At 35.0% G+C, this 13,047-nt stretch overlaps 1 protein-coding gene and 1 non-coding gene across 2 annotated transcripts; both read right to left on the minus strand.

Annotated features, from left to right (window-relative positions):
• On the minus strand, nt 1–82 carry Trnas-gcu (transfer RNA serine (anticodon GCU)). The gene has a single exon. It is a non-coding gene; the product is annotated as a tRNA-Ser (tRNA).
• Nucleotides 83–2,799: 2,717 nt separating this feature from the next.
• Nucleotides 2,800–6,396, minus strand: LOC134743075 (uncharacterized). Its single transcript, XM_063676368.1, has 4 exons — nt 6,320–6,396; nt 5,847–5,999; nt 3,396–3,548; nt 2,800–2,995 (listed from the first exon to the last, which is right to left on the minus strand). Exons 2-4 carry the CDS (start codon nt 5,928–5,930, stop codon nt 2,837–2,839), a joined length of 396 nt encoding a protein of 131 aa, XP_063532438.1. The 5' UTR covers nt 5,931–5,999; nt 6,320–6,396; the 3' UTR covers nt 2,800–2,836.
• Between the last annotated feature and the right edge of the window lie 6,651 nt (nt 6,397–13,047).

Raw genomic sequence — 13,047 nt, forward strand, 5'->3', positions numbered from 1 at the left:
CGACGAGGATGGGATTCGAACCCACGCGTGCAGAGCACATTGGATTAGCAGTCCAACGCCTTAACCACTCGGCCACCTCGTCGCATGCTTTATACCTACTAATTATGCCTATACATGCCACTTTGCTAACATCACGTATCAATACGATAGTTTGAGCCAGGTACGATTCGTGACGGTTATTTTATTTAAACAAACGAAATGACGAGGCCTGTTGCGGATATTATCATTGGTATTTTTGGGACGAAGCATGTTGCTGATTTGCATTTGTAGCCACCTGACGAAGCCTGCGTTGCGGATTTTTTACATGTAACTATATTATTTTTTAAGATTCTCTCGAATTCTGTATTTTATTTTTAATGTAGTGTGCACATTTTTATTGTTTTGTGTGAATAAATGATTTAAATAAAAAAAAACGACAAAGTATCAATTTTTTATGCAACTATTGTAAAAGGAACTTACTGTCTTGGTTAATAATATTTACGTCTGACAAGAACACCAACTGAGAAACTACGAATATTTTTCTTAAATATACTTACACGTCTTTTACAAAATGTAATTAAAAAATAAAATTTAACTTAAACAAAACGTATTATCTCCAATATATGCTTCTTTAGCTGTTTTTGGGCCAGCATAACTAGTCAGCTGTTGTTATTGTAAAATAAGTTAGTATACTTAATAAGTAAAATAAAATACGTGAACACTAAAAATTGATAAAGTTTAGACAATATTTACACAATATTGATTACTTTAGCAGTATAACTGTAAATTCCCGTCAATAAAAACTTTAAAAACAATACACTCCTTTTTTGGGCAGTCGTGTAAAAACGAAGACATAGTGCTAGAGCTCTTGTCAAAAAAAGTTATTACTTATCATTTTTTCGAAGTATCAATTTTATTGAAATATGTATCATTCATGATTAATTAATAATTAATGACATACATTATGTATAGGATCGTTCATAAAATTACCTCTCTCTTTTTAATTATCATGTCTGCGTACCCTGGCGTACCCACAATGTTGCGTATGTAATTAACAAAGTAATATGTTGTACCTAACACATTTTGTTTACACTGTGACGTCATACATCTTTAACTAGCATATTTAAAGAAACAGACGGAATTTTTATTATTTCCTTTCAGTTTTTTATACCACAGGTTTACTAATAACTGGGTGACACCGTATCCCGTATCCCAATGCTCAGGCAGTCTTCGCACTGGATGCGGATCCATGTGGCGCCGGCGCTTCCTGTGTGCAAGCGGAGCATATCTATGTGCACAGCGTGGTCTCGCTCACACACCGGATATATCATAGTACGATATTGACGGACGCTTTATCAGCAAATGTATGAACCGACTACCGACGAGCACTTAAATATGGTAGACGGGCTTCTTTCATATGCTCACTACATTCAAATTTCTTTCACAGCTATCTTGTGTGTGTGTGTGTGTGTTGATAAATTAAATACACACTACATTTATATTTGAGATTACAGCGGTATTGATGAAGAGGCTCTGATAGTGATGGCAAAGTGCCAAGTGCACTAATACGCAATAAGCCTACCTACGCAATAAACTAGGTAGCTAGGTACCTACGTAAAACAAGTAGGTACCTTCACAAATTTTACGATTAATTTCGTTTTCATAAAAGCAACGATGAGTTTATTGACAAAAAGACGTTCAATGTTTATGTAAGCCTTTTTCGTTTGACGTGTAATTATTATAATAATAAGATATTTTCATAACGTATGATAATCGCAAGGAGTTAATTAAATCCCACCAAAAACATTTCATGTAAAGTGTTGCCAAGACTAGGCGCATAAAGCTTTTACACTCAAAAGCTATCAGATCCCGTAGTAGGTACCAAGACTTTTACTCTGTAAGTCCTAACTTTATTAGCTCTAACTGTATAAAGCCAACATCTTGGTCAAACGTACAGTACGGCTTGGCCGTTTCGTTGCTGTCAAATGGACAAATTGGACAATCCCTTAATGACACTTAGAATTTGAAAGACTTGTGTAACTACTTTGTACAACAAGTCCACCGAGTGAGTGTTTATGTGACTGCAACGAAACGGCCAAGCCGTACTGTACGTTTGACCAAGATGTTGGCTTTATACAGTTAGAGCTAATAAAGTTAGGACTTACAGAGTAACAGTCTTGGTACCTACTACGGGATCTGATAGCTTTTGAGTGTAAAAGCTTTATGCGCCTAGTCTTGGCAACACTTTACATGAAATGTTTTTGGTGGTATTTAGTATGCAACATGCACGTTTCTCTAAAGTGGTTTCCATCATTTCGTTTTATATTATAGTGGTTCTAGGAAATGCATGTAAAGTATTTTATGTAAGGATATCTCCATGTTCTTCCTCAGCTATAATTTTGAAAAAAATATATGTATATTATAGGTCGTTGGTGGGTGTATTACTGGTGAAAAAATGGAGCGGTCTCTTTAAAAAAATATATTTGTATTTGTATTTATTTTTATTTTTTTGTATAACAATATATCCAATAATTGATGTCATATAATTATCATTACTACGCACAACATGCGTGACGCACGTTAAAATCGGCTGGCTAGAAAAAACAATATCGAAGAAAGATCATATTTAAAAAACTATAAAGTTTTGGGGTCAGAAATTTTGCATAGGTACTTGTTACTAATAGAAAGCCACATCACCAAAAGAAATTACAAGCCACAACTCGCGGGGGGCAGATTCACTTAGCTTATCCTGCCACGGCCTTTATTAAGTGCAAAATATGTAAATATTTAAATACCATACTTTAAATACAAAGGGAGAAAATAAACATGACTTTAGAATATTATTTTATTGAAAAACTTATTCGTCTTCTTCAGACATCAATTGCATGTACATGAGATAGCATCCTTTCGTTTGACTGTCGACAAAAAAGAACAGTTCGACTCTGTAGTCCCCGTACAGCATTTGATCGTTTAGTTTTTCACTGTCCACGTAGAAGTCGTCCACTTTTACATCACCCTGAAAAGATAAATCAGCAGCCGTGTCATGAGTTGACACTTGACGTTTACGTTAGCGACTGCGTAAACTCGATCGCAGTTCATCTCGCTCGCACTGATGTAATCGTGCGGTAGAGAGCGAATGCGATTGAGTTCACGCAGTCGCTAACGTAAATGTCATGCCAACTCGTGGTAGCCGTGCTGATGTATTGGTGCGATAGAGAGATAATGCGATCGAGTTCACGCAATGCAGCTGATTTTGCAGTGTAGTTGATTATATGTAATTCAGAGGCGTATGTAACTTAAAAATCGAATACTCATTTCATCCTCTCCCATAGTGATGAAAGAGGATTTGTTATGTGATGTCGTTGATGCGTTCTACGTAAAATAAGATTTTTTGGCAGAATACAGACTGGACTTACTGGTATGGGGCACTCCTCAACCCCTGTAGCATTCAAAATCGCATTGAACAAATCTCCGGTAAGTGATTGTAGCGTTTTGCAGAATGGACCTTTCATGTAGAAGGAGCCGGGTTTGTATCCGCCGTCTTTCTTGGTCGCAGTCTTTATCTCCAGCTACGTATGAAAAATACTTAATTTATTGATAGGTACTAAGGATTTATCTATTGCCAGCATGATATTAATACCTATAATGTCTAAACACGAATCATTTCTCGCTATATTGAGGAGTCCTTAATTTTCATGTCACAACAAAAAAAATTACCTATATTTAATTCACTAGCTTTTACCTGTATCTTTGTCTGCGTATATGTTGATGATGATTGATAAAAACTATCCTTTCTCGGACCTAAAACTATCTCCACACCAAATTTCATTTAAATCAGTTCAGCGCTTTAAGCGTAAAAAGATAACAGACAGACAAACAGAGTTACTTTCGCATTTATAATATTAAGTAGGGATTATCATGATCTGGGAAACTAGATCTACAGAGACACATCTAGTCTCGTATTGTAGCAAATTTGTCTACTTTAAAAACGTCTTGAGAAGGCACTGTCAAAAACTAGTCCTTTAAAGTCTTAATTGCCCAAATCTAAAAAAAAACGAAATTTTCGCGGTTTTTTCGATTTTTGACAAAGTTGCGTTCGGCGCTCGAGGTCTCAAACTTGGATTATTCATTGAGCCAACAGCCAATACCATAAACAAGTCTACAAAAAATCAGAGAACTACTTACCGGGTTTGACGCAAACGAATCCCTTTACAAAAGGCGACAAAGTTACTGGATTGTAGGAGACTCGCTATAAATTTTTCATCACACTTGCTCGAATAAGATCTTATTTCTTGCAGGTGTACTGAAGGACAATGGCCTATATTGTTCCTGCGTGAGTTATGTATTCTGAAAAAAAAAAGCTATAACTCACTTGGGAGTTATAGCTTTTTTTTAACTATGTCCCTAATTCATACGAACCAAGTAGGTAGGTATGAGTTTTACTTTGAAAATACTGACGTTTACAAATTTTTATTTTTTGTTTATGCTTTAAAATATTTAATTTGATTAATTTTATAGCCGTTTCAAATATTTTTACACATTTTTCAATTGTGGCTGAATGCCGATGGGTCTGTGCCTTCGATGCCTAAACTGCCAAAAAATTTCAAAATGGCGGACGAATGTTTGAAATGCCACCGTATATAAGAACTGACTGCTTAAAATTTAGTTTTATCTTCGCAAGTGTGATGAAAAACATTGTGTGTTGTGTGTAACCCCAGGGGTAAGAATATTATATATTACTCGAGTCCACACTCGAGTCTTTAATTCACTCCAGACGTCCAGACTGCGGCTGTCGTGAACATATTAGACTCTCGTACAATATTTCACTTACCTCCCACGTTGTACAATGTACTATTTATTGTAAGGTTGAAAATCATCATTTTAGCGGTAGGCAACATAATAATTTTTCCCCTCACTAGCTCGGAAAGCCGTCTATTATCCTTTAAAACAAGCGGGGAAAAACGCATTTTATCCACTAGTGGGGAAAGTAATTTGACCTTGGATGGAGCGTGTTTAAGTAGATTGACAGATAACAAAACGTAAAACGCTCATGATAATGGTTCGTTCGATATTAATTATCATTAAATAAATGGTTTGAGAATCTAATAAAAAATACCAAATTTAGCTTTATTTAATAATTTTAAGTCATAAACCTTAAAATTCCATAAGAAACGTTAGATTTTTTGTAATGATGTTTAATATAATTCTGAACGCACAAGTTGAGTCGATGCAATTTCAAAACGCATCGTTGACATTTCATACTTCAGAACAGAAATGTCAACATTGTCAACAAAATTTTTACTGTTCTTCTCACCGACTCGCGTAAAAATCAGAATTTCTAGTGTTTTCTGTTATAATATCGTAAAAAAATGAGTGATTCCAGTGATGAAGATGATCTAACGCCTGTGGATGTTGCACTTTCCTCGCTATAGTGAGGGGAAAAGTTTTGTGTTACACACGGGTGCAAATGTATTTTACTTCTCGTGTGTTTGAAACACTTGCTACGCTCAGGATTCTATTTTAGAACCACTCGCTTCGCTCGTGGTTCAACTATAGAATCCTTTCGCTTGCTCGTGTTTCAATTCCACACTCGCGGGTAAAATACAACTTTGCACCCTTGTATAACAAATAACTATTATTATTACCTAAGATGTTCTCTAATGTAAAAATGCTAGCCACATACCGTCAGGTGAATCGTCAACCAAAACTCACTAATTGCAAACTAAGCAAATTAAACCTTGTATAGATATATACTACCGATTCTATAGGTATATGGCTCTAAAGTTGTGGTAGTAATTAGTAAGTTTTGGTTATCAGCATCTAACGAATATTTTCTTCGAATTTCCTAAGTAATACAAGGTACTTACTACGATGTCATCACTAAGTGGCCACGGTGTAGACAATGTCAAATCTATAACATTAGTGGTCCTGTTAAATTTTCTCTGCGTCATCCACAAATCGACTTCTGTTGCTGGTGGGTCACAGTGTTTAAATGACTGGAATTTGAAGACCCCTGGACCCTACAGATAATAACAGAATGTGTTAGTGTGCATATATATAGTGTGTGTGTGTGTGTGTGTAATGTGTAACCGTGGGACTTAGTCAATCTGTGTAAGAATGTCCTATAATAATGTTTATTTATTTATTTATTTATTTATATACAATATCATAAAATTTACGCTCTGCGCATCATCACGCTCATTACTCCGTTAATGAATCTAAATGTTAAATGCCCCAATGAAGTCGTTTAAAAAGGGGGGTTATGTGATGAGATAGAAATTCGTGTTCAAAAATCTTTTGCTGAAATCAAAAACAAAATTAAATCTGCCTAACTACTTACAATTATCTTATCTATTACACTTGAACATAGGCAAAATATGCTGGTGAAAATGACCACCCGAAGTGCCGATTGCAACATAATTACTAGAATAAACAAAACCTACGGTATTCTGTCCTTTAATAACTTATCAAGTTGCGTGACAGTAACAGATTATCATAAAAAATGCATTTTACATCAACCTGTGCAATGATAAAACTTTTCACTGTTCATATGCCATCGGTTAAACGTATGTTATATGTATACATTACAAATTAAAAATAAATACGTATGTAATAAATAACTGTAATAGGACGAGGACTTTTGAAACACTGTTTAACCGCCTGTAACTATTTTAATATACATTATAAATACAAGATGTGCTCATAAAACCACCAACAAAGTCTTGCTGCCTGAAGCTATATATTTAAAAAATCCCGGATCCCGTCATCGTCATAATTACCTATTTTGTTCTTTAGTTATTCACCAGTTAAGTTATGTTACGTGTCCCGTCCCGCACTATGCTGTCCCGCACACACCGCTGGCTCCACAGAAAACCAGCGCCGTTGACCACGCTAGTCGTGCCAGCTGCATTGCTGAGTGGAGACCATTTCGGCTTCACATCTCTATTTCTACTGTTTTCTTTATCTTTGTCTTGTATTTGCTATATATGTGTTGTATTGATGTGTTGTCTGAATAAATGATTTCTATTCTATTCTATAAAAAAGTTCTACGGTTTCTTGTAGGATGTTCGGATGTGTGTATAGATATATATTTGTAGAGCATACAATTTTAACAGTTATTTCTCTTATTTTTTCTCTATATGCCTATTTTAAAAATAAAGACCAATTTAAAACAGCCAGACAGAATGTCCGCAGTAATTTAAGGAATAGCTAAGGATGACATGTTAGTACCCAATTAAAAGTAATTTTAGGTATTTTGACAAGAATTTATGCGATACCGCAATTAATAATTAGATAATATAATTAGTGTATAATTAGATAAATATATAAAGGAATGCCAGGATCTAAAAACATTTGAATGAAAACTAAAACAATATTTTATTAGTAAGCGTATTATTCCATCAAATAATATTTTGCTAGAGCTTTAGATTAAATTTATAATTTGACATTTATATATTAACTCAGTTTATGTGTTCTCTCTTGTATTTCTTCTTATTTAAGTTATTTTCTTATTTTTTTGGCAATAACGAATTCACTAACATTTAATATACATATAATTTAATTTTTTACTATATTTTTAATTGTAATGGATTTTTTATTCTTTTGATTTGTGTAATTAATTTTGACATTACCGGTGGTATAATGTTAAATATAACGGTATTTGCATGCATGGTACTAAGTTTTAACTGCAAATAAACGATTGATTGAAACGTGTTTTAATGCAACAACAAGATATAACGATAAGGTTTTTTTGTATAAATACATACAAACATTAAATATTTCATTTTATTTGTGTTCCATACAAAAGTTTCAATTATAACAATGTTTCAATCATGACCATAATAAAATCACTGTCACTCTCTTTTTCACAAAATTGTTTCAATCGTCCCCACTTCACATGCATGTTTTACTTCAAGGACCAATATTCTTTACAGAGAACACTCCATCGCTGTTTAATGGCAGTATAAATATTCCATTATTCCCATCAAAAATACCAAAAGAATTCAAGTAAGTAGTCAAAATATATAAGTAAAAAAAATTAACTACTGCGTGGGTCGCGAGCCTGAGTATTGCGTCACATGCATAGGCATTGTAATTTTCAATAAATTTGACGCAAAAAACTGCAAAAAAATCACGTTTGTTGTATGGGAGCCCCACTTAAATATTTATTTTATTCTGTTTTTAGTATTTGTTGTTATAGCGATAACAGAAATACATCATGTGTAATTTTAACTGTTATCACGGTTCATGAGATACAGCCTGATGACAGACGGAGAGACAGACAGACAGACAGCGGAGTCTAAGTAATAGGTACCCGTTTTTACCCTTTGGGTACGGAACCCTAAAAGAAGTATTAAATACCGGATTAGTATTTGATGCCAGTTCACACTGTCTACTGATATTTTACTCGATTACCACAAAATGTGAAAGGAAGTCTTCCATCCTGACATCTGACGATCGCTGATCTTTTGACATCCAATAAAGGAAATGTGCATTACGAGTATGTGCAAAGGGAAATTTAAATGAAGTGAGGCGGGTTTGACTCTGACATGACTGTTTTATCTTAATCTTAGTTTAGTGTTACTGCTTGTGGCTTTATAGGTACATAACATAAAGCATACATATAGTTGAGATTGATCATAAGTTGTAGGCTCCCGTAGGTTAAGTAAAACAACTGTAAAATATGAGGTACCTACTTATTTGTTTACTTTTATAGTGTATTCCTACACTCTTATATAGTATTTTCTCTACGATATGATTTAATTGGTAAAGTTTAATTAGATATCATGTTCCATAGTAAAACTTCGGCAAGTTACCTTCAGAAAAACTGGAATGTTTTTCTGGGCTATCACTGTAACCATATCTACTGTACATATAAGTAAATCGCTTAGTGGACTAACGAAAAAGGAAGTGTTTAGGGTTCCGTTGCCAAAATGGCAGTTTCAATTCCCAAAAAAACCGGCCAAGTGCGAGTCGGACTCGCGCACCGAGGGTTCCGTACTTTTTAGTATTTATTGTTATAGCGGCAACAGAAATACATCATCTGTGAAAATTTCAACTGTCTAGCTATCACGGTTCATGAGATACAGCCTGGTGACAGACGGACAGACGGACAGCGGAGACTTAGTAATAGGGTCCCGTTTTACCCTTTGGGTACGGAACCCTAAAGAGGCAAAGTCGTGAGTGACATCTATCGGCGCCGAGTGTCATGAGATGAGACTCATGTCATGAGCACACGCACGCTATACTGATTAATTACTTGATAGCATGTAGTTGTCTCTGACACGACAATAGCTTTGCAATCGCGTAACATTAGGCGTGTGGTACACTGAAACTTAACTGATCCGGATACTGAACTAAAATTGTAAAAAAAACATAAGTTTATGGCTAAAATAATGTAAATAAGCAATTATGGTTATTAGAGTTAGAAAACTAAAACCACTTACTGTTTGCTTGAGTTACAGCGAACGAATGAATGAAAACGAACAACAAAACCTATAAATAAATTAATAAGCATTTTTTGTCAGAGATGAGGAGTTGAACAATTGAACATATAAAACATATTATACCTTTACACTATGACGTCATGCATGCACTATTATTTTAATAGGCTGTTGATTCCTCTACAGTCTTGATAGGAAAATTAATTATTGTAAACATGATTTTTATTGTTGCCGTAACGGAAATGCTCCAAGTACACCAACAACCCACGTCCATTGTGAAACCTCACGAGCGCACATCCGATCTTTTCTGGTTAGCCATCAATAATGCGAATGTGTTTGTTTGGATTTATCTGGGTTAATTACAGTCCAATAGGGCATGCGATTTATTCGTGGGAACAATTATTTGTGACCTGAACGATCCTTATACGTTTGACATCAACGCGCGAGCCACACCTTTTAAGCCTTAAGAGTACCTACCTAGCCGAGTTCGTCGTAATGTAATCTTATTGAGATACTGTCCACAAATTTAGCTATTTATGCAACAAGTGCGGAAATTATCTTTACGCACGTGTATCATACAAAGTTTTACTATGCATTGTGCGAGTAAATAAAAAAAATATATAATGGCAAATAAGTTTAATTATTAAAAAATTGAAAGCAAAAAGCACTAGTGCGGAAAAGTGCTCTTTTCCGCACTAGTGCGAGAAAGTAGCACCATATGTACTGTAAAAAAAATTAAAACAAAAAGCACTAGTGCGGAAAAGTAGTACTTTCCGCATGATATGCTCCGTAGGAAACGCACTTTTCGAGCACATGCATTGTAAATTGTAATAGTACATTTCGATGCTAGTGCGGAAAGTATGTCATCACTTCACGAGTACCGAGATATCTTGCCACGAGCATATAAAAGTTCCGAATTCCATTCCTTACTTGTTGCTTTTCTTATTTTTTCGCAACTGTATTAAAAAACGTCGTTCGATACACGTGCGGAAATGTCATTCTTCACTCGTCCCGAGTCTTGTCACTCGCCTACGTCTCGTGGCAAGATATCTCGGTACTCGTGAAGTAATGACATACTTTCCGCACTAGCATCGAAATGTACTATTTTTAAATACTTAACAAATAAGTCTTGACCATGTTAGATTTTCGTGCGTGATGATGACTGAAAGATGAGATGATCGAGCTCGACGTGCCAGAAATGTAATCTTTCGTGGCATCTGTCGGCAGTAAATAAAAGCTGTGTTTTATATCTTAGATACTAAAATTATAGTTTGATTGGCCAGTCTACTACTCAATCATCATGATATTATACCAGTTTTATGCTAAAGTGACTGTATTTCGCCAGGTTAGCCTAGGCTATGGTAATCGTTCCCAGCTAATACCTACCTTAATGGTCTGATAGAACGTACAAATAGCTATTTAGTTATAGAATTTGTTTGCACTATTATTATAAGTGTCAGAAAGTAATAGGTACGTTTACTATGACAATGAGTGACATATTTAGACGTGCAAGTTTGCTTAAAGGGAAATCGCTGAGAATCAGATTATATGATAACTAATACTATTTCTCTACAACAATGTAAGCTTCCGCTTAAAGCACTGATACATGATAGCCGAGACTTATTTGAAAGCGCCCAATTTCACAATGAAAACAATTCATCAGGTCTTTTTAACCCCGCTATTAACAGATATCATCGTATGGGAACAAATTGCGTCAGTAGCAATAGCAAGTGTGAATGAAACTTACTCCAATTGATACGATCTTGCGCCGGTTATATCACGAGATATTGCATTTTTGAAACCAAAAAACAGGAAGTCCGAAGTCAAAACCAGTCGAAATTCTACCGTATGATAAGTACATATCTTTAGTCTAAAATCAAATTAGCAGTTGCCGCGCGATGGTCATCTTTTGATTTACGAGTACATATTCGGGGCACGTTAAACTGATGAAGTAATTAAATTTTACGTTATTTTTCTGTCGTGACACGAGATTGTTAGAGGAACTACCTTTACGTAATTTTTATTGGGAATTGAAATGCAATTTTGTAGGTAAGTGATATTCCAAGAAAACTAAGTAACATCTCAGTAGGGGAGCCCAAGAGGGGTTTTTTGGAGTTACTCGAACGTGTGAGATATGAGTGATATCTTTCTTGCTGCCCGTGGGGATCTTTCTTCACCACTTTTAGTTAGCCGTCTATGTTGGTGGGTTGGTGGGGGATTGGTGGGCAGTTAAAAAAATCGTTAAGTAAATTGTACATTTTGGTCATTTTGGTCTTTGGTCCTAACATGGGATCTTATGTTGCTGATGTTAAGTGGATGGCAATGGAACAAATCAATAGGACCGACAAATAATATCTCTTTTATCGAATCTTTAAAAGGTAATCTTGTGGGCGCCTCTGCAAACATTAGTCAGGATTTACTACACGTATTTCTTCACATTCACAGTTTTTTGCACTAACAATAGAAATCGTGTAAGGCGTGTGTTAATTGACATAATGTTAGTATCTGAAGTACGCCTCCTAGTGCACTGCGCGTGTGTTAATTGACAAAATGTTAGTATCTGAAGTAGTACGCCTCCTTGTGCACTGCACCAACTGCACGTCCTGTCAGTAGACCTTTATTCAATCGGTTCTTATTCACTCGGTTCACTCCATACTCCGCTAACAGTGCCTTTAAAGTATATAACAATACGATTTAAAAGAAGCTACAAAAAATAAGTATTACTAAAATTGGTTAGTTAGGTAGTTATTAATTAATAAGATAATCAATAAATAAGACTAGGCCGGTCACATCTACCGCATGGACCCAGATAGGTGGACTAGTGTAGCTACCAAGTGGATAAAGAGAGAAGATAAAGCAAGACGACCTGAACACTTTCCTTAACAATTGGTCAGTGGAAGCACTAAATAGGGATGTGTGGAAATCAGGAACCTTTGACCAGCAGTGAGACGCCAGAATAGGCTAGGAAAAAACTTATTAATCATACAAGTACACTACAGTTGCACAAGCCTACTAATATACCATCGTCCACACCGTTAACTAAGTCTTGCTGCAAATACATACGATTCACCCATACCATCATCCAATTTAGAAGGGCCTTTTATGTAAGTATTTTTAAGTTTATTTTTACTTTAGTATTATTTAGTATTATTATTTAGTTTGTAATTTGTTTATTGTTTAAGTATTCACCCATGGTCAGTTAAAAATGTTGCTGTTAGAACATATGTCTAATACTTTCACGGTGTCGTCTTACACGCGGCGGACCGCAGTAAATGAGGTGTCAATTACTTTGTCTTTCCGAACCAAATCAATTTATGTGCATCGGATCTGCTTCACTGGATGATAATGATAATATTGAATTGTTTGATTGAAAGACAAGGATATAACTGAAATAAAAACAAATTAAAGTATTTTCTGTAAATAATTTAATTCTAACAGTGTAGACAAGGATATGTTACATACATGATCTTGCAATATTCCAATTAGGAAACAGATGGATTGCGACTCGAGGTATTAGTATTAAAAATATAGAGTTTTAAACATATCCGTAAGTGTTAGATTAAGAAAATAATTGTATTGTTTTAGTATAAAATAACAAGTATAACAACACAAAATAATTATTTTG

This window comes from Cydia strobilella, chromosome 7, assembly GCF_947568885.1.
Source record: "Cydia strobilella chromosome 7, ilCydStro3.1, whole genome shotgun sequence".
NCBI classification, from domain to species: Eukaryota; Metazoa; Arthropoda; class Insecta; order Lepidoptera; family Tortricidae; genus Cydia; species Cydia strobilella.

Coding starts and splice junctions, on each gene's coding strand:
- LOC134743075 (XM_063676368.1), bottom strand. CDS start 5,930: ATGACGCAGAGAAAATTTAACAGGACCACTAATGTTATAGATTTGACA. Junction 3,549..5,846: donor CACTTAGTGATGACATCGTA/GTAAGTACCTTG, acceptor TTTCATACGTAG/CTGGAGATAAAGACTGCGAC. Junction 2,996..3,395: donor TTGAGGAGTGCCCCATACCA/GTAAGTCCAGTC, acceptor TTATCTTTTCAG/GGTGATGTAAAAGTGGACGA.